This window comes from Loxodonta africana, chromosome 7 (genome assembly GCF_030014295.1).
Source record: "Loxodonta africana isolate mLoxAfr1 chromosome 7, mLoxAfr1.hap2, whole genome shotgun sequence".
NCBI classification, from domain to species: domain Eukaryota; kingdom Metazoa; phylum Chordata; class Mammalia; order Proboscidea; family Elephantidae; genus Loxodonta; species Loxodonta africana.
This window is the reverse complement of record NC_087348.1, coordinates 70,769,981-70,791,733: the sequence shown is the minus strand read 5'-3', so window position 1 is coordinate 70,791,733 and position 21,753 is coordinate 70,769,981. Positions and strand designations below refer to the sequence as shown.

The 21,753-nt window shown below is 39.4% G+C and overlaps 1 protein-coding gene and 1 pseudogene across 1 annotated transcript in view; both read left to right on the top strand.

The window, feature by feature from the left end:
• PARVA (parvin alpha) overlaps positions 1–21,753 on the top strand; it is a 177,244-nt gene that overhangs the window by 127,800 nt on the left and 27,691 nt on the right. Inside the window, exon 5 of the mRNA XM_064288419.1 lies at positions 7,288–7,428. Within this exon, the coding sequence (XP_064144489.1) occupies positions 7,288–7,428 (141 nt within the window). The remainder of the gene's footprint in view (positions 1–7,287; positions 7,429–21,753) is intronic.
• Positions 4,682–5,317, top strand: LOC104846093 (phosphoserine aminotransferase-like; annotated as a pseudogene).

The following is a 21,753-nucleotide window of genomic DNA, read 5'->3' as shown; positions in this document are numbered from 1 at the left end:
TGAGGAGGAAGCTCTTCCCTACCCCATTTCAAAGATGCACCTAGTTTCCTGTCCCAGGATCAACCACTTCTCAGGGTGGATGATAGTGTCCCAGAGTGTACTCTTGTCCCCATGGCACCAGAAAGAAAGTCATGGAATAGTCCTAAGCTCTCAGTTACACAGTTGTATCCATGGTCATTCTGTTGTATTTGTATCCCCAATGCCTTGGCAGTAGATGTGGACTGATTGAGAGAAGAGATAAGGGATTCCAGAAAATGTTTGCAAAATATAATTAATCTTTTCATTTGAACATGAGCTGCTGCCTGTTTCTGATTGAGGTTTCCTGACTTGGGATGCTTATGTGAGTTTCCTTACCGTATTTTTATTTGACTAATCCTTATCTTTGAACATGTGCATGTAGCAGGAGCAGAAAAGGCCCGTTTCAAGGGACGAGAATCATGGAGTTACAGGCTTCTTCCTTCTGGTTTTAACAATAGCATATGACTGAAATAGGGTATCTTCTTCAGTCATGAGACCAAGAAGGGTCCCTTGAGCATAAATATTCTTCAGAGAGATTTTTTGGTTTTGTTTGTATGTGTGTGTTTTCCTGATAGACCCCACAGACTACACCTTACACTTATCATAATCTGTTCAATATTCATTAAGCAATAGCCATTTGGTTTGCTATATGCTAACAGCTGAGTTTGGGGCCCTGGTGGCACAGTGCTTAGGAGCTTGGCTGCTAACCAAAAGGTTCAGCAGTTTGAATCCACCAGCCACTCCTTAGAAACCATATGGGGCAGTTCTACTTTGTCCTATAGGGTCTCTATGAGTCAGAATTGACTCAATGGCAATGAGTTTGGTTTTGGTTTTTTTTCTAACTGCTGAGTTTAAGGACATAAAGTAAATATGTCATAGTCCCTGCCTTTAGGTAACTCACAACTTGGTAGTACAAAGGGTGTGGTGTAGCAAGTAGATTAGAAAAGATTTCATGAAAGAAGGGGCATTTTGAATGGGGCCTGATGGATGGAGCAGGATTTCAGTCAGATGAGGAAAAGGAAGAACATTCTAGTCAGCATGAGGAGCACAACAGAAGTGTTGCTGGAAAGCCGTGTTGATTTCAGTGTAGGTGGAGGGAGAGAGTTGTAGGGACAAGGAGAGCATGGGGAAGTGAGACTCAGAATTGGTTAGGTGGAATGTGTAGCTAAAAAGGAAGATGAGACCTAGCACCCAAATTTTGGTTTCTAATACCATTCTCCTGAAAGAGCTCCCAGTGGCCAAAGCTGAAACTGTTTGAGGGAGAAAAAAAAGAACAGTGATAGTATTGGATCATAAAATGATAATACGATTTTAAAAAATGAAATTAGAAACCTCAATAGATTCGACACAGTTGAAGAAGGAATAGTGGAATGGAAGATGGCACTGGAGAAATTACCCAGAGTGCAGTATAGAGAGACAGTGAGGTGGACAGAAAGACGCAGAGGTTGTTCTAAGAAGATCCAACATATGACTAATTGAAATTCCAGAAGGCGATGAGAAATAGAATGGAATATAGGCAATATTCAAAGGTTTAATGAATGAGAACTATCTAGATTGATGAAAACCACAAATCCTCAGATTCAGGAACCTCAGTGAATCACAAAAAGGATAAATAAAAAGAAATCTACACCTAGACACATTATAGTGAAACAAGAACACTGAATACAAATAACTAAAAGCAGAAAAAAAGATAGATTACTACAAAGAAATAACAGTAAGACTGAAAGCTGTCTTTCAATAGCAATAATAAAAGCCAGAAGATATTGAAATTATATTTTCAAAGTGCTGAGGAAAAAAAAAAGTTAGTTTATACCGCCCCCCCCAAAAAAAACCTGTTTTAAAAAATGAGAGGAAAATGAAGACATTTCAATAAACATAAACTGAGAGGGTTTACTGCCAACAAACCTGCACTAAAGGATGTCCTCTAGGAAGAAACAAAATGAACCCAAAAGAAGACTCTGAAGTACAAGAAAGAATGGTGAGCAAAGATGGTCATGGTGGGTAGAACAAAGCAATAATTGAATAATTGTAAAGCAATCACAAGAATGTCTAATTTGCTAGTTAAAAATTTAAGATAGAACCAAAATTCCAACAACTGTAGCACTTAAGTCAGGAAGTGTGTGCTTGGAGTCAATGTGTACTGTAGTCCTTGTATTGTTTAGGATGTGGATAAAGATATTAAGATTTTTATAAGTTAAATGTCCATATTAAATTTTCTAAGGCAGCCACTAAAATAATAGAAACAGAGTAAATAATCCCCCCTACTAGTAAAGGGGGGAGAAATGGAATGAGATGGATTAGAAACCTTAATCCAAAAGAAGGCAAGAATGGAAGGTGAGGAAAAACAATAAGAAAAGCAGAATAAATATAATGTTCATAACAAAAGTTGGTGAAAGTGAATCCAAGTATATTGGAACTCTGATCAAATGTAAGTGACTTTATCCATCTAAAAGACAAAGATTGTCAGGTCAGATAACAAAATAAAATCTTGATATTAGCTGTTTACAAGAGACGGTCTTAGTATATGAGGACACCAGGGCTTTAAAACAGTTCATTCCAGTTTGAACCCCTACTGAGAATTTGCATTTCTAACATGTTCCCAGGTGATGTTAATGCTGCTGGTTAGGGACCAGTTCTGAGAACCACTGTTGTTGTTAGGTGCTGTTGAGTCAGTTCCAACTCACCGACCCTTGTATAACAGTACAAAACACTGCCCAGTCTTGCGCCATCCTCACAATTGCTGCTATGCTTGCGCCCATTGTTGCAGCCATTGTGTCAATCCATCTCATTGAGGGTCTTCCTCTTTTTTGCTGACCCTCTACTTTACCAGGCATGATGTCTTCCTCCAGGCACTTATCCCTCCTGATAACATGTCCAAAGTATATGAGACACAGTCTTGCCATCCTTGCTTCTAAGGAGCATTCTGATTGTACTTTTTCTAAGACAGACTTGTTCATTCTTTTGGCAGTCCATGGTGTACTTAATATTCTCTGAGAACCACTGGTACAGCCAAAACCAACCCATGGCCTTCAAGTCAATTCTGACTCAAAGCAACCCATAGGGCAGAGTAGAGCTGCCCCATAGAGTTTCCAAGGAGTGGCTGGTGGATTCGAACTGCCTGGTTAGCAGCATAGCTCGTAACCACTGCACCACCAGAGCTCCAACTAGTACAGCAGTGGATCTCAAATAAGAATCACCTGGGATCTTGTTAAAACGTGGATTCTGATTCAGTATATCTGGGGTAGAAATGGTAATTCTCAGCAAGGGTTTGGACCAGAACGAACCGGTTCAAAGCCCTGGAGGGCACAGAAAGGTTGGGAAAAAAGGGTAGAAATAATAATATATACTACACGTATCAGCTAGGAGCCCTCATGGCACAGGGGTTAAAGCCCCAGCTGCCCAAAAGGTCAGTGGTTAGAACCCATCAGCCACTCTGTAGGAAAAAGATGTAGCAGTCTACTTTCATAAAGATTACAGCCTTGGCAACACTATGGGCAGTTCTAATCTATTTTATGAGGTCACTATGAGTCAGAATCAACCCAAGGGCAATGAGTTTGTTTTTTTGTTTTGTCTTATATATTTACTAGATTAATGCTAATTTAAAAGAAAGCTGTGGTAACTATTTTAATATCAGACAAAATAGACCTTAAGGCAAAAACATAACTACAGAGATCCAGTACCTATAGGTAAGAAAAAAAAAAATAGGTAAGAAACTTAGTAAAAAATAGAAATTTTAAGCTTGTATACACTGTATGCATCAAATATACAATAAATGACAATCAGAATTACAAGAAGAAATCAACAAATGCACCATCACAATGGTAGATTTTAACATACTTCTCAACAATATATTAAGGAAGACAATTAATAAGGATAGAAAATATTTGGACAATACAACTAACTGGACATATGCACTTTTAATCTGCATATGGACTGTGCTATACACCAAATCTGTAGTATTCTTGACTGCACATGGAGTAACTACAAAATTCGACTGTCTGTAAACCAAGTCTCAACAAATTATCAACAGACTAAATTCTGTAAAAACAATAAATTCACTAACCTTTCCCATATATTTGGAAACTTAAAAATGTTTTTAATAACGAGAATTATTGATACTGAAAGAATATTTTCTGTATTTTAACTATTTGAAAGGTAGTTACATTAATATGATATGGTATACATGGCAGTTGTGTTAGAGCATTTGAATTCTTCTACCATTACCATTCAGGGTAAATGAGTTCATTCCACCCTGACTTTATACTTCAGGACTTTTCGAATACTGTTTCATCGCTTTTCAAAAATAATCTCTCCAAAAGCATATTTAGATGGTAACTTCAAAATCAACAGAAAGATTCACAAAATAATCCACCTGAGGAAATTTTCTAAACTTCCTACTTCAAAACCATGTCAAATACATTGTAACAAGTTAAACTAATGATGAGCAATTTGCAGAACTATAGAAACATGAGTAACAATTTCATGGGAGAATAAAATTTCAGCAATAGAAAATTTTCAGTCAGCTGAAATCTGCCTAATAAAGAACAAAAGAGCAAATCAGCGGGTCAAGGTCGAGCCGCAGACTGACGCCGCGGCCTACAGGATGTGCATGCTGCCCATGGGATCCGTCCTCTTGGCCAACTAGCTGCTCGGCTGCCGCACCATGGATGCCCGGAAGCAGGTGGTCAACTTCCGGCCGGGCCTGCCTCGCTGCCGCGCTCAGTGCTGTTGGAGATATAAGAAAAATTATTAGATTACAAAGGAGTTGAGATTAGTGTTCTTGAAATAAACTACAGGTAGTTTAGTAAGATTTCGCCAAGATTATCAACACGGCAGAGAATCCTGCGCGAGAATTGTTAGGCGTTCCAGATAACTACAAGACGATATTTGGGCAAGGAGGTGGATCTGGCCAGTTGGTGCTGAACCCTTAAACCTGATTGGCCTGAAAGAAGGAAGGTGTGATGACTATATGGTGACAGGGGCTTGGTCAGCTAAGGCCGCAGAAGAAGCCAAGAAGTTTGAGACTGTAAATATCGTCCACCCCAAATTTGGGAGCTATACAAAAATTCCACATCCAAGCACCTGGAACCTCAACCCAGACACCTCTTACGTATATTACTGCAGAAATGGAGTGGAGTTGGGAGCAGTGTTGGTTTGTAACGTGTCCACAAACTTCCTGTCCAAGCCATTAGATGTTTCTACATCTTTCTCCCGTGGAGCAGTTGGTCGGTTCAAACTGCCAGCCTTTTGGCTAGCAGTCAAGCACTTTAACTACTGTGCCACCAGGGCTTCTAAATAAGCAATACCAGATGCTAAAAAACAGAAGAATTTTCTTTTAATTTTGGGAAGAATGGAGTGTAAGTTTAATATCAGGCTAGTTAAAAAATATTGGTTAAAAAAAACAGTGAATGTTCAAGTAGATAATATATAAAATACAGTTTAAAAAATAAATAAAGGACAGCAATACAAGAAAAAGTTGTTGACTTAGAAAACAGACTCAGAGACCTAAACTGTATACTCCAAGAAGTCCATTGCCCACAGAAGGTTATAAATATGAAAACTGATAGACAATAATGTAATACAACTAGACTAGTAAGTAAGTGGCTCCCATGCTGCCACTCCTCCTTCCCTGCCTACCCAGCCCACTCCCAAGACAAGCATCATTAATCTATCCCACCAGTCTTTTCCTCTGAGCCAAGGCTTCAGAAGTTTTCTTAACTTAGCACGTTGGGCAGCTGCTACTGAATGTGTATAGGGGCAATATTAGATGAAAACGACCTGACGTTCCTTTAGTAGGAGAAGATCTAAAATAGGAATTCAGCCTAAAAATGGAAAAAGCACAAGGAGTCTCTTCAAAGTTTAGTATTTAGGAGGAAGACATTTAAATATATGCTTACTAAATCTCTGAAATTTAGAAATAAAGAATAATAACTTCAGGCAACCAAAGAAAAGAGAAAGAAAGCATTTCAGGCCATCACAGATAAGAATAACTTAAGATCAGTCAACAAATTACCAAACAGAATTTATAAATCCACAGAACCTGTAGAAATTCTCCAGTGGGCAACCTCATCTGCAAAAAAATTATCCAAAGAGCATTTGACTTGGGTTAGCTAGAACTACGCAAAAATAAAATGAGTAATAGGGGAACCATTGATGTATAGTAAAGTTTGAATTCGTTTATATGGCAGCCCTGAAAAATGAAGAGGAAAGACATTTTAAACATGTTTCAGAGTGTTAGTTTTATCAATTCTGAATGAGTTGTGAAGAGCTGGTTAGGTTAATCTAGTGGTAGACAATATATTTCCCACAACGGAGTGCAAAATTGTTTGTTCTCTTTACTGGATAAAAATATTAATTTAGATTAGTAAAATAATTAGACTATTTTGCCTTTATATTAAGAATTAAAGGGTTACATCATTGCATCTAAGACCATTGATTTTGAAACATTATTTTAAGAAAGAGGAAAAAAAAAAACACTTCAATTAAACTATTACCCATGTTTTCTTATTACTTAGAATTTTTATTTTATACTCTTTGAAAGTGCTTTCTTAGGCATATTTAGACAGGGAAGTGAATACACTGTGAAGAGCTATGCCTGAGCTTGTGGGAGTGGAGGCAGTGATAAATAACTGTTACGACTTCCACCTGGCCCATAGCAGTTTTAAGATGCTATCAGTTTTAAGACATAGCCTGATTTCAGGGATGTTAAAATGTGAAAAGATGGGTGCCTTAGAATTGATGACATATGATACATTAAATAAGTTACCTTCCAGGTGGGCTTGAAAGGAAAGAAGTTACTTAAAAACAGATAAATATGATTTGACATGGCACATGTTGTACTAAAGGAATGTACAAAATGCCTCGGATGAGGACATGACTAACTGCTTAGGAAAGGCAAGAAAGGCTTCCCAGTGAGGGCACAGAGGCCTCCTTGGAGAAGGCAGAAATGAAAAGAAGGGGCGGGGTGGGGGAGGAATCAGAATGATAGAAAAGAGTTCAAATAGGGCAGACAAGTCTGGATTAAATGCCCCACTTATATAATCTTGGGATTTTATAATTTGGAGATTCCAGACACGATCACAGGCTTGCACAATACTGGTGCCACTGGTGCTACCATCAGACAGGAGGGGAAAGCAGTGTCCACCACATTGCAGATGCTCACAGTATAGTTGTTGGATGAGTGAGAAAGTAAGTACATGAGTGAGTGAATGAGTTAAGGTTGTTTGTTACTGGAGATAAGAGCTATTCTCTTTTCCATTGTCATCCCAGAGAAACTTGAGAGCGAGAAGCTGAACGTTGCCGAGGTCACCCAGTCGGAGATTGCTCAGAAGCAAAAACTGCAGACCGTCCTGGAGAAGATCAACGAAACCCTGAAACTGCCTCCCAGGAGCATCAAGTGGAATGTGGACTGTGAGTTTTACAAGAGAAAATATGACTGTTCAGTAGCATTTTGGCTGGTACCATGTTGTTGCCCCAAGTAGCCATCCAGTAAGCTGGCAGGTCCTGGGTGGGTGCAAATGCATTGATCATTGAGTGAAATGCTGATGGTTGTTAGTCTGTTCTCTCTCATGGTGACACCACATAAGGTGGGGAGGGAAAAGAAACGAATATTCACTGAGCCTCTTCCATGTCCCAGACAACCTTTTGAGAAAGCTGTTGTCTCCAGCTTGTAGAGAGGAAGCCTGAGGTTTCGCAAGCTGAGCCTCCCATGTTCATGTAACTGTTAAGAAGCAATGGAGTGAGGACTTGACTTTGTTCCAGAGCCCATGCCCTTCCTCTCACCACCCCATTTTCTGGAAGGAGCAAGGGTATGGCTAAGATTGTAGGCACTGGGACAGGATTTTAAAATTCACTTTTCATAGCTCCTACAGTCCAAGGATTTCAGAAAGTATAAGCTGCCTCAATGGAAAATCAGTTGCCATCGAGTCTATGCCAATTCATGATGACCTCATGTATGTCAGAGTAGAACTGTGCTCCATAAGGTTTTCAGAGGCTGATTTTTCAGAAGTAGATTGCCAGGCCTTTCTTGCAACGCACCTCTGGGCGAAATGTGTAATGGTTAACCTTTTATTTAGCAGTTGTTTGCACCACCCAGGGACTCCTGCCTCAAGGGCCTGGGGTCGAATATGGACTTAATGAGTCAACATCAGTATCAATAAGAAAACTTAAAGTGGACCTTTGTCCCAAAAAAGTGCCTTTCATACTTGGGAGGCAAAAAAGGAATCTTCACCTCTAAACTCAGAGACCCTGTAGCTGCCAAGCACGATCTTTTCAGCAGGTTTCTAAGATCTGACACTGGGGCCAAGAGACATCAAGTGCCTCCTTCACTGTAATTATACCTTCGCTCGCACGGTGTGATAAGCCAGCGGGCACAGCACAGAGCTCTTGGAACAGGGCATTCTCTGCAAGCACGGGGGTCACCTGAGAGCGGGAGGAGGGGAGGTCACAACTCTGGACCCTAGAGGCTGTCTTGGGTTGGGGCTCTGTTTCCCTGTGTTCCCAGGAACCCTAGTAGTGTTTAGCGGGGGAGCAAAAGGGGCTTGATAATTAGTTTGAGAAACACAGCACACCAAATCCACCTTTTGGAAATCCACAGTAGTCATAAGCATTAGAGAATCTTCTAATGAAGAACCTGCTTAGTTTTGTTTGATAGTATTTCCCACTGCTTTGAATATGGACCATCTCCCAGAAGCAAAGTAAAACGCCTTGTACAAGTCATGGAACACAGTTTGAAGAAGGCTGAGATAGAAGAATGCAATTTTTAAAAGCCACATCAGGAATAATGTCTTCAGTAGCTTTGAATGATTTGCTTGGCCCATTTTTATTTTAATTTCTTACAGGGAAATGTGTATGGGTAAAATAATCATATTGCTGCTCTGACCTAGCTATTTTCATTTTTTGCCTATTACTGTACATGTGAATACATATTTTTGTTTGATAAAGTCCTATACACTACTGCATTTGGAGCCCTGGTGGTGCAGTGGTTAAACATTTAGCTGCTAACTAAGAGGCTGGCATTTCGAATCCACCAGCCACCTTGGAAGCTCTACAGGGCAGTTCTATTCTGTCCTATAGGGTCACTATGAGTCAGAATTGACTCAACGGTAATGGGTTTGGTTGAAGCTGTTGTTGGTTCTTTAGGACCTTTCCAACTGATTGCTAATACCAGATAGCACCAACATCTTAGGTTGTGTATCTTTTTGATACCCTTGAATTAGCCCCCTCAGAGAGTGTCTTAGTCATCTATTGCTGCTGCAACAGAAATACCGCAAGTAGATGGCTTTAACAAACAGAAATTTATTCTCTCAGTCTAGTAGGCTAGAAGTCTGAATTCAGAGCATCAGCCCCAGGGGAAGGCCTTCTCTCTCTGTCAGCTCTGGAGGGAGGTCCTTGTCATCAATCTTCCCCTGGTCTAGGACTTCTCAGGCACAGGGACCCCAGGTCCAAAGGACACACTCAGTTCCTGGTGCTACATTCTTGGTGGTATGAGGTACCCCTTTCTCTCTGCTTGCTTCAGTCTTTTATATCCCAAAAAAGATTGAATTTAAGTACAACCTAATCTTCTAGATTGAGTCCTACCTCATTAACATAACTGCTGCTAATCTCACCTCATTAACATCATAGAGGTAGGATTTACAACACAAAGAAAATCTCTTCAGATGACAAAATGGTGGACAGTCCCACAATACTGGGAATCATAGCCCAGCCAACTTGACACACATTTCTGGGGGATACAAGTCAAACCATAACAGATAGGTTTACAGAAATGAGATGAGTTACTAGGTTAGAAGGAATAATTATCTCAGCGGCCAGCTCCCTAGGATGACTTGGGGCTTCAAGAACTGCTGAACCTATTTATAAGTGGCAGTGGTTTGTTCCAGAAGGAGTGTGACAGGCACAGCTCCTCAGGGAAAATCTCCTTCCCCTTTTCTCTCAGTTATCTTCTCCGTGGTATCTTGGGACATTGTGTCATCTTTCTGCCCAGGATAAAAGTGGAAGGGACAGACTGCTGAGTCTCCAAGGTCCTTGATCCAGGGCTTTAGGGAGTTCTTTTCCTTTCTTTTCTTCCCTTTATTTTTTTATTTTGTATTTACAACAAAAAAAAAAAAATTTTTTTAATAGTAACAGTTGAAAATGGAAAACACAGGTAAATGAAAAGGAATTTAGATATGAATATCTCAACAACAAAAGGGGCGGGGTCAAGAGCAGAGTAGTCAGACACTTCCAGTGAACTCTCTCACAACAAAGACTTGAAAAAACAAGTGAAATGATTATATTTATGACAGTCTAAGAGCCCTGAACATCAAAGGCAAATTTAGAAAACAGACTGAGAGGCAGGGGGAGGGAGAGACGGCTCAGAAGCAGAGAGGAGTTGCTGGACCTGAATTGCTGGGAGCCCTCAGGCACCATTCCCAGGAGCGACTGGGGCAGGGCTCTGGACGTAGTTTACTTAGGAAGAAGCAGCCAGCCGCACAGCCTACTCATACCTCCAGAACCAGAGAAGAACAGAGCTCTCAGCAAAAGCTAAGTACTTGCATATATTGTACTGTGCCCCCAGGCCCCAAGTGGCTATTGATTTCCCTGGCCCTTAGATAGGTTCTGCTGCACATCCTAAACCATTCTCCCAGCCATGGAGAAGGAATAAATTCACAATTGGAGTAAAAGATAATCTACGAGCTCTACTAACCTGGGGAGCTCAGGACAGAAGCAGCTCCTGTCCAGACATAAATGGCATGTGGACTTTGAATACCTTTCCCCCCTACATGGAACTGGGTGGACCTATTTCAGGAGAAAAGACCTTTGTTGCACCTGTTTCAGCTGTGCAGTGGAGAGGTGGGTGTTTGATGTTTGTCATCGCTTTGCCTGTTAAACAGAGTCTTCACCTACCCACATCAGGGCCCTTAGGACTGGTGGCTCCACTCAGGTCACCCAGCCACCCACGACAGGGATCCAAGGATAACTGGTATGTCCCAGTACTTACAACCAAAAGCACTGGATCCCCATGGTCCCTCTGCAGAACCCACCCACCTGTGCACTCTAGGGAACAGGGACCTGCTTTCCTCACAGACACTCGGGGGACAGTTGTCAGCCCCCTGCCTTGTTCAGAGCGTGACCCCCTGCTATAACCAGATACGGTACCTACACCAATCATCCCTGCCCCTCTAAGACTATAGGACAGAGGCTGTACCACACACTTGAAAACGAACTACCTGGACACCTGAGCTGAATTCACACAAGAAAAGTGAATGAATTCCTAGGCTGATGTACCTGATGACAGCTTTAGCCACTTGGTAACAGGACGTTAGCGCCTCAAAGGCAAAAATAAGCTAGCTCGCTCAAGCAACAAATGTGGACACATCAAAACAAAACAAAGCAAGAAGCTAGGACACAGTAAGCAAACATAAAATAAACTACTACAATAACTTATACATGGCTCGGAGAGAACAGTCAATATCAAATCATGTAAAGAAGCAGACCATGATCACTTCAACAAGCTCTCAAAACAAAGAATCAAGGGATCTTCTAGATGAAGCTGCCTTCCTGGAATTACCAGGTGTAGAATATAAAAGATTAATGTACAGAACTCTTCAAGACATCAGGAAGGAGATCAGGCAATATGCAGAACAAGCCAAGGAACACACAGATAAAGCAGTTGAAGAAATTAAGGTTATTCAAGAACATAATGAAAAATTTAATAAGCTGCAAGAATCCATAGAGAGACAGCAATCAGAAATTCAGAAGATTAACAATTACAAAATTAGACAACTCAATAGTGAGAGGAGCAGAATTGAGCAAGTGGAAGAATTGGTGAACTTGAAGATAAAGCACTTAGCACCAATATATTTGAGGACAAATCAGATAAAATAATTAAAAAAAAATGAAGAAACCCTAAGAATCATGTGGGAGTCTATCAAGAGAAATAACCTACAAGTGACTGGAGTACCAGAACAGGGAGGGATAACAGAAAATACAGAGAGAATTGTTGAAGATTTGCTGGCAGAAAACTTCCCTGATATCATGAAAGATGAGGAGCTATCTATCCAAGATGCTCGTCGAACTCCACATGAGGTAGATCTTTAAAGAAAGTCACCAAGACATATTATAATCAAACTTGCCAAAACCAAAGATAGAGGATTTTAAGAGCAGCTAGGGGTAAATGAAAAGTCACCTGCAAAGGAGAGTCAATAAGCTTGGACTACTCAGCAGAAACCATGCAATCAAGAAGGCAATGGGATGACTTATATAAAGCATTGAAGGAAAAAAATTGCCAGCCAAGAATCATATATCCAGCAAAACTATCTCTCAAATATGAAGGTGAAACTAGGACATTCCCAGATAAACAGAAATTAAGGGAATTCATTAAAAAAAAAAAAAAAAACTACAAGAAATACTAAAGGGAGTTCTCTGGTTAGGAAATCAACGATATCAGATATCAACCCAAGACTAGAAAACTGGACAGAGCAATCAGATGTCAACCCAGATAGGGAAATCACAAAAATAAATCAAGTTAAAAAAACACTCCAAACTGAGAAACAGTGATGTCATTACATAGAAGAAGACAACATTAAAACAATAAAGAGGGACTAAGAAATGTAGTCATATATCTTTCATATGGAAAGGAAGACAAGGTGATGTAAAGAAATAAAAGTTAGGTGAAAACATAGAAAAATAGGGGTAAATATTAAGGTAACCACAAAGGAGACTGACAATCCTACTCATCAAAATAAAATACAATAAAGAAATAGAGACTCAGCACACATGAAATCAAAAACAAATAAGAGGAAAAGACAATATATAAACTACTCAGCATAAAAAATTAAGTGAGAAAAAGAAATTGTCAACAACACACAAAAAAAGACATCAAAATAACAGCACTAGACTCATAAAAAAACTAAACTCATACCTGTCCATAATTACACTGAATGTGAATGGATTAAATGCACCAGTATAGAGACAGAGAGTGGCAGAATGGATAAAAAACACGATCTGTCTATATGCCGCCTACCAGAGACATACCTTAGACTTAAAGACACAAACTAAAACTAAAAGGATGGAAAAAAAATATAAACCAAACAACAATCAAAAAAGAACAGGAGTGGCAATAGTAATTTCTGACAAAATAGACTTTAAAGTTAAATCCACCACAAAGGATAAGGAAGGACACTAACCCAAAAAACCAAACCCACTGCTGTCGAGTTGATTCCAACTCATAGCGACCCTATAGGGCAGAGTGGAACTGCCCTGCAGAGTTTCCCAGGAGTCCCTGGAGGATTCGAACTGCCAAATTTTTGGTTAGCAGCTGTAGCCCTTAACCACTACACCGCCAGGGTTTCCAGGAAGGACACTATATAGTGATTAAAGGGACGGTATATCAAGAGGATATAACCATATTAAATATTTATGTACCCAGTGACAGCGCTGCAAGATACATAAAACAAACACTAACAGCATTGAAAAGTGAAATAGACAGCTCCACATTTATAGTAGGAGGCTTCAACGCACCACTTTCGGTGAAGGACAGAACATCCAGAAAGAGGCTCAATAAAGACATGTATGATCTAAATGCGACAGTCAGCCATCTTCACCTCATAGACATTTACAGAACGCTCCACCCAATGGCAGCCAAGTATACTTTCTTTTGCAACACATATGGAATATTCTCTAGAATAGACCATAAAGGTCATAAAGCAAGCCTTAGCAGAATCCAAAACATTGAAATATTACAAAGCATCTTCTCTGACCATAAGGCCATAAAAGTGGAAATCAATAAGAGAAAAAGCAGGGAAAAGAAATCGAACACTTGGAAACTGAACAATACCCTGCTCAGAAATGACTAGGTTATATAAGACATCAAAATGGAATAAAGAAATTCATAGAATCCAATGAGAATGAAAATAGTTCTTACCAGAACCTTTGGGATACAGCAAAAGCAGTGCTCAGAGGTCAATTCATATCAATAAATGCATACATACAAAAAAGAAGAAAGGGCCAAAATCAAAGAATTATCCCTACAACTTGAGCGAATAAAAAGAGAGCAACAAAAGAAACCCTCAGGCACCAGAAGAAAGCAAATAGTAAAAATTAGAGCAGAATCAAATGAAATAGAGAACAGAAAAACAATTGAAAGAGTTAACAAAACCAAAAGCTAGTTCTTTGAAAAAATTAACAAAATTGATAAACCATTGGCAAAACTGACAAAAGAAAAACAGGAGAGGAAGCAAACAACCCGAGTAAGAAATGAGATGGGCGATATCACAACAGACCCAAGTGAAATTAAAAGAATTGTATCAGATTACTATGAAAAATTGTACTCTAACAAATTTGAAAACCTAGAAGAAATGGATGAATTTCTAGAAACACACTACCTACCTAAACTAACACACACAGTGGTAGAACAACTAAATAAACCCATAAGAAAAGAAGAGATTGAAAAGGTAATCAAAAAACTCCCAGCAAAAAAAAGCCCTAGCTCGGACAGCTTTACTCAGAGCTTTACTAAACTTTCACAGCAGAGTTAACACCACTACTACTAAAGGTATTTCAGAGCACAGAAAAGGACAGAATACTCCCAAACATATCCTATGAAACCAGCATATCCCTGAAACCAAAATCAGGTAAAGACACCACAAAAAAAGAAAATTACAGACCTATATCCCTCGTGAACTTAGATGCAAAACTCCTCAACAAAATTCTAGCCAATAGACTTCAACAACACATCAAAAAAATATTTCACCATGACCAAGTGGGATTCATACCAGGTATGCAGGGATGGTTCAACATTAGAAAAGCAATTCATATAGTCCATTATATGAATAAAACAAAAGAACCACATGATCTTATCAATTGATGCAAAAAAGGCATTTGACAAAGTTCAACACCCATTCATGATAAAAACTCTCAGCAAAATAGGAGTAGAAGGCAAATTCCTCAACATAATAAAGGGCATTTATGCAAAGCCAACAGCCAACATCATCCTAAATGGAGAGAGTCTGAAAGCATTCCCCTTAAGATCGGGAACCAGACAAGGATGCCCTTTATCACCGCTCTTATTCAACATTGTGCTGGAGGTCCTAGCCAGAGCAATTAGGCTAGATAAAGAAATAAAGGGCATCAGATTGGTAAGGAAGAAGTAAAAGTATCTCTATTTGCAGATGACATGATCTTACACGCCCAAAACCCTAAAGAATCCTCCAGAAAACTACTGAAACTAATAGAAGAGTTCAGCAGAGTATCAGGATACAAGGTAAACATACAAAAATCAGTTGGATTCCTCTACAACAAAAAGAACAACAAAGGGGAAATTACCAAATCAGTATCATTTACAGTAGCCTACAAGAAGATAAAATACTTTGGAATAAATCTGACCAGAGATGTAAAAGACCTATACAAAGAAAACTACAAGATACTACTTCAGGAAACCAAGAGAGACCTGCATAAGTGGAAAAACATACCTTGCTCATGGATAGGAAGACTGAACATTGTAAAAATGTCTATTCTACCAAAAGCGATTTATAGATACAATGCAATTTCGATCCAAATTCCAATGACATTTTTTAATGAGATAGCAAAACAAATCACTGACTTCATATGGAAGGGAAAGAGGCCCTGGATAAGTAAAGCATTACTGAAAAAGAAGAACAAAGTGGGAGGCCTGACTCTACCTGATTTTAGAACCTAGTATACTGCCACAGTAGTCAGAACAACCTGGTACTGGTACAACAACAGATACACAGACCAATGGAACAGAATTGAGAATCCAGACATAAATCCATCTACATATGAGCAGCTGATATTTGACAAATGCTCGAAGTCAGTTAAATGGGGAAAAGACAGTCTTTTTAACAAATGGTGCTGGCATAACTGGATATCCATCTGCAAAAAAAATGAAACAAAACCCATACCTCACACCATGCACAAAAACGAACTCAAGATGGATCAAAGACGTAAATATAAAATCTAAAATGATAAAGATCATGGAAGAAAAAGTAGGGACAATGCTAGGAGCCCTAATACATGGTGTAAACAGTATACAGAACATACTAACAATGCAGAAGAGAAACTAGGTAACTGGGAGCTCCTAAAAATCAAACAACTATGCTTATCCAAAGACTTCACCAAAACGGTAAAGAGATTACCTACAGACTGGGAAAAAGTTTTTAGCTATGACATATCTGATCAGCGTCTGATCTCTAAAATCTGCACGATACTGCAAAAACTCACCTACAAAAAAGACAAATAATCCAATTAAAAAATGGGCAAAGGATATGAACAGGCATTTCACTAAAGAAGACATTCAGGTAGCTAACAGATACATGAGGAAATGCTTACGATCATTAGCCATTAGAGAAATGCAAATCAAAACTACAATGAGATTCCAGCTCACTCCAACAAGGCTGGCATTAATCCAAAAAACACAAAATAATAAATGTTGGAGAGGTTGTGGAGAGACTGGAACACTTATACACTGCTGGTGGGAATGTAAAATGGTCCAACCACTTTGGAAATCGATTGGGCGTGTCCTTAAAAAACAAAAATAGATCTACCATAAACCCCAAAACCAAACCCACTGCCGTCGAGTTGATTCCGACTCATAGCGACCCTATAGGACGGAGTAAAACTGCCCCATAGAGTTTCCAAGAAGCACCTGGTAGACTTGAACTGCCGACCTTTTGGTTAGCATCCGTAGCACTTAACCACTACACCACCGGGATTTCCAGGTCTACCACACGATCCAGCAATCCCACTCCTTGGAACATATCCTAAAGAAATAAGAGCCTTTACAAAAACAGATACATGCACACCCATGTTCATTGCAGCACTGTTTACAATAGCAAATGGGTGGAAGCAACCAAGGTGCCCATCAACAGATGAATGGATAAATAAAGTATGGTATATTCACACAATGGAATACTACACATTAATAAAGAACAATGATGAACCCGTGAAACATTTCTTAACATGGAGGAATTTTGGAAGGCATTGTGCTGAGTGAAATTAGTCAATTGCAAAAGGACAAATATTGTGTGAGACCACTATTACAAGAACTTGAGAAATAGTTTAAACAGAGAAAAAAATATTCTTTGATGGTTACGAGAGTGGGGAGGGAGGGAGGGAGGGAGAGGGGTATTCACTAATTAGATAGTAGATAGGAACTATTTTAGGTGAAGGGAAAGACAACACACAATACAGAAAAGGTCAGCACGACTGGTCTAAATCAAAAACAAAGAAGTTTCCTGAATAAACTGAATGCCTCAAAGTCCAGCGTAGCAGGGGTGGAGGTTTGGGGACCATGGTTTCAAGGGACATCTAACTCAATGGGCATAATAAAATCCGTTAAGAAAACATTCTACATCCCACTTTGGAGAGTAGCGTCTGTGGTCTTAAACGCTAGCAAGCGGCCATCTAGGATGAATCAATTGGTCTCAACCCACCTGGAGCAAACGAGAATGAAGAATACCAAAGACACACGAGCTAATAACGAGCCCAAGGGACAGAAAGGGGCTCATAAACCAGAGACTACATCAGCCTGAGACCAGAAGAATTAGATGGTGCCTGGCTACAACCAATGACTGCCCTGACAGGGAACACAACAGAGAACCCCTGAGGGAGCAGGAAAGCAGTGGGATGCAGACCTCAAATTCTCATAAAAAGACCAAACTTAATGCTCTCACTGAGACTAGAAGGACCCCGGAGGTCATGGCCCCCAGACCTTCTGTTAGCCTAAGACAGGAACCATTCCCAAAGCCAACTCTTCAGATAGGGATTGGACTGGACTATGGGATAGAAAATGATACTGGTGAAGAATGAGCTTCTTGGATCAAGAAGACACATGAGACTATATGGGCAGCTCCTGTCTGGAGGGGAGATGAGAGGGCAGAGGGTATCAGAAGCTGGCCAAATGTACAGGAAAATAGAGAGTGGAGGGAAGGAGTATGCTGTCTTATTAGAAGGGGAGCAACTAGGAGTATATAGAAGGGTGTATATAAATTTTTGTACGAGAGGCTGACTTGATTTGTAAACTTTTACTTAAAAGCACAATAAAAATTTTTTAAAAATTAAATTAATAGCACATATTTATAGTGCTTACCGTGTATGTGCTTTATACTGTTCTGAACACTTTACATGTTTCAATTCTTATAATCTTCTGTCAACCATCTGGAGTAAAACTTTTATTATCCCATTTTATAAATGAGAAAATCAAGGCATAGAAAGGGAAGAAACTATGACTCTAAGTTTCATGAAGGCAGGGATTTTTGTCCTGTCACTGTCATATCCCTGGAACCTATAAGAGTGACTGGGCCACAATAAGCACAGTAATACTTGCTAAAGGAGTCTCGTTGTCCAAGATCACACAGGTGGTAAATGACGGAGCCAGGAATCAGACCCACAGAGTCCAGCTGCAGAGTCTGTGTACTAACCACTACCCATCCTGCCCCAGCAGCTGCCCCCCAGAAAGAGACACCTTCAAGTCACGTGTGTATGTGAAATAAATGAATAAGTGAACATATGCATACATACTTTATAAAATTTATAAAGTTTTCACAAAGATTAAATCAACCCATATATGTTGTTTGGAAGGTGTATGTCTTTACAAATCATTACGTATTCTTATTTATGTCACTTGTAGTGTTATATGACATTATATGGATATATTATAATTTTAACTTTGGATGGATTTTTAGCCTGTTTTCACTAATATCAACACAGCCTGATGATGTCTCTCTGCTCAGAGCCATAATTACATCTTTAGGATAAATACCTAGAAATGATATTTTAGGACCAAAGGGTATGTACATTTTTAAGGTTATAATAGATATTGTCAAATTGGCTCCAGAAAATTTATGCAGTTTATATTTCCACCACAGGACTGGTTTGGAGGCCTATTTCTAACTCAGCAGCTTCTTTTAAAATTGTTTTCCAGCACTAGAGTGACACTCTTGGCACAGCTGCTGCTGTTCCCAGTTTATTCGGTGAAGTCTTGGCCTTTGCTCTTTTTCTGGACACTTCCATCCTGACTTGAGTGCAGAACACAATGGCCTTAGATTCTGTCGAGTATCAGAGAGGAAAACTTCCAGGAGACACATTGAGAGACAGCAATGGTGTGGGTGGCCAATATGCAAAGGCTGTTTTGAATTGAAAAGATGACACATCTTTAACTTAAAGAAAATTTTGACACAGGAAAAATATTAAAACCATCTTTACGTTCTAACATAACTATTTTCATTTCTTTGTATATATTTCTTTCCAAGACTTGGCCACGGGTACATGCTTTTGTGTGTGTGTGTGTATAAATATGCATGTATGTTGTGTATATCCATAAATGTATATATTTTACAGTTTCTATCTAGTTTCTCTGTAACAGGGCATTAATATTTATAGCTACATCATCTTAGCAGTGACTTTCAATACATGCAAACTATTCCATGATGTAAATACCATAATTTATTAAAGCCATTATCATTAAACTGTGCTTGGCCAGACTAGAGATTTGCAAGGACAATCTCAGGTGTTACTGGGCGTGGGGGAGAGCAGGAAACTGTGGGTGGGCTGCATTTAGAACTCTGGGCATGGTTATTTGAAGCAGAGCAGTTGTACTTTTTTCATCAGTTTTACCTGTAGGATTTTAGAACGAGGAGTTTCCCTGCTTAATTAAAAAAAAAAGTGAAAATCAGGAATTGAACCATATTCTTGCTATTGGACATAATTTTTTCCAGGTGTTTTAAGCAATTGTAGATTACATAATATTTAATATCTTTGTACACATTGTGTGTGTGTGTATCAGTCAGGATTCTCCAGAGAAACAGAACCAATAGGATATGTGTATTTGTGTTCTTATGGCTACAACTTACAAAGGAATATAAAAAAATTAAGAGTAGTTTGTATATGTGTGTATACATGTCTATACATATATGTATGTATAGATAATATAGAGAGAGAGGTAGAAATTGATTGAGTGAGTGATTGAGTTTAAGGATTTGGTATACTTGGTTTTGAGGGCTGGCAAGTCTGACACCCACAGGGCAGGCTGGAAACTCAGGCAGGATTTCTGTTACAGTCCTGAGACAGAACTTCTCCAGGAAACCTCAGTTTTTTTCTCTTAAGGCCTTCAACTGATTAAATGAAACCCACTCACATTATAGAGGTACATCTCCTTTACTTAAAGTCAGCAATTGTGAATGTTAATCACATCTACAGAATACCTTTGTAGCAACATCTTTGGCTAGAGTTTGAACATACAGCTGGGTACCATAGCCTAACCAAGTTGACACATAAAATTAACAATGACAGTGTGTTGTGAGACTGTGGAAAAAAATTTCCAGGAGGATAGTGCACTTAATGAAAGGGTACAGCCATCTGTATGGTGCTTATTGTATAGCTCTGTGTTGCTGACCAAGACAGTTGAAATTATGTACAGTGTCACCAAGATGTAAGAACCTATTTTTTTAAATAATTTATTTTATTTTGTTGTCGTTGAAAATATACACAGCATCAAAAACCAAACCCACTGCCATCGAGTCAATTCCAACTCATAGTGACCCTATAGGACAGAGTAGAACTGCCCCCAAGAGTTTCCAAGGAGCACCTGGCCAATTTGAACTGCCAACCTCTTGGTTTGCAGCCCTAGTACTTAACCACTACGCCACCAGGGTTTCGTAACATACAACAATTCAACAATGTTTATATGTACAATTCAGTGACATTGATTACATTCTTCAAGTTGTGGAATCATTCTCACCCTCCTTTTCCGAAGTGTTCCTCCCCCAATGACATAAAGTCACTATCCCCTAAGATTCCTATCTGACCTTTCAAGTTGTTACCCATTTGATCCCGTATAGATCTTTAAAAGAGCACAACACTCAAGACAAACATTCTTTATAATTAAGCTAAACTGTTGTTTGGTTTAAAGAAGATTTCAGGGGATATTTCGGGTTTAAGGTTTAAAGATTATCTTAGGGCAGTAGTTTCGGGGGTTCGTCCAGCTTCAATGGCTCCAGAAAGTTTGGATTCCATGAGTATTTGAAATTCTGTTCCATACTTTTCTGCTTTTGATCAGGATTCATCTATAGAATCTTTGATCAAAACAGAACAACCTGTTCAACCCCAGCTTTTCCAGTATTATGTATATAATGCCCCTTGAGGACTAGATGGGAGGGGGTGTTGGTAAAGGGGAAGGGTTAAGAAATGATTGGGTAACAAATGACCAATGCCTGGAGTGGGGGTGGCATGGCAGTTCTGATTGGAAGAGCAAGCCTGGGCTTTGCCTTTGTCAGTCAGTGACAACATCATGTCAGTGAGTCAGTCACATACCAAGAGCCTTTTTTGAGGATGTAACTGTGTGTAAAACTCAGTTGACAATGCATGAAAGCCCAGAACTGAAAAATAACTTCTTCTGGAAGGGTAAGACTTAGGAATAGTTTATCTACTGCTTGGCAGTGGTGTAGAACTGCTGTTCATAACCAGCAGAAAACCTTCTTTGAAGTAGCAGTGATAACAAGAAACCCTAATGAGTTCCCAAGGAATGTCTGAATCATTGCCTTTTCTTGGAAGTTTCTCAAAGCTTCTGCTAGGGCAGACTCATCAATCCCAGGACAGGCAGAAAGACTACCCTAATAATGGACCCAGTGTATGCTAAGTATTCAGAATGGTCTTTTTTTGTTATTGTTGTTAGTAAATGTCCCCTGTACTGAGGAACCATGAGGGCTGGTAGGATAAAATATCTGGGTAATCTCCTCT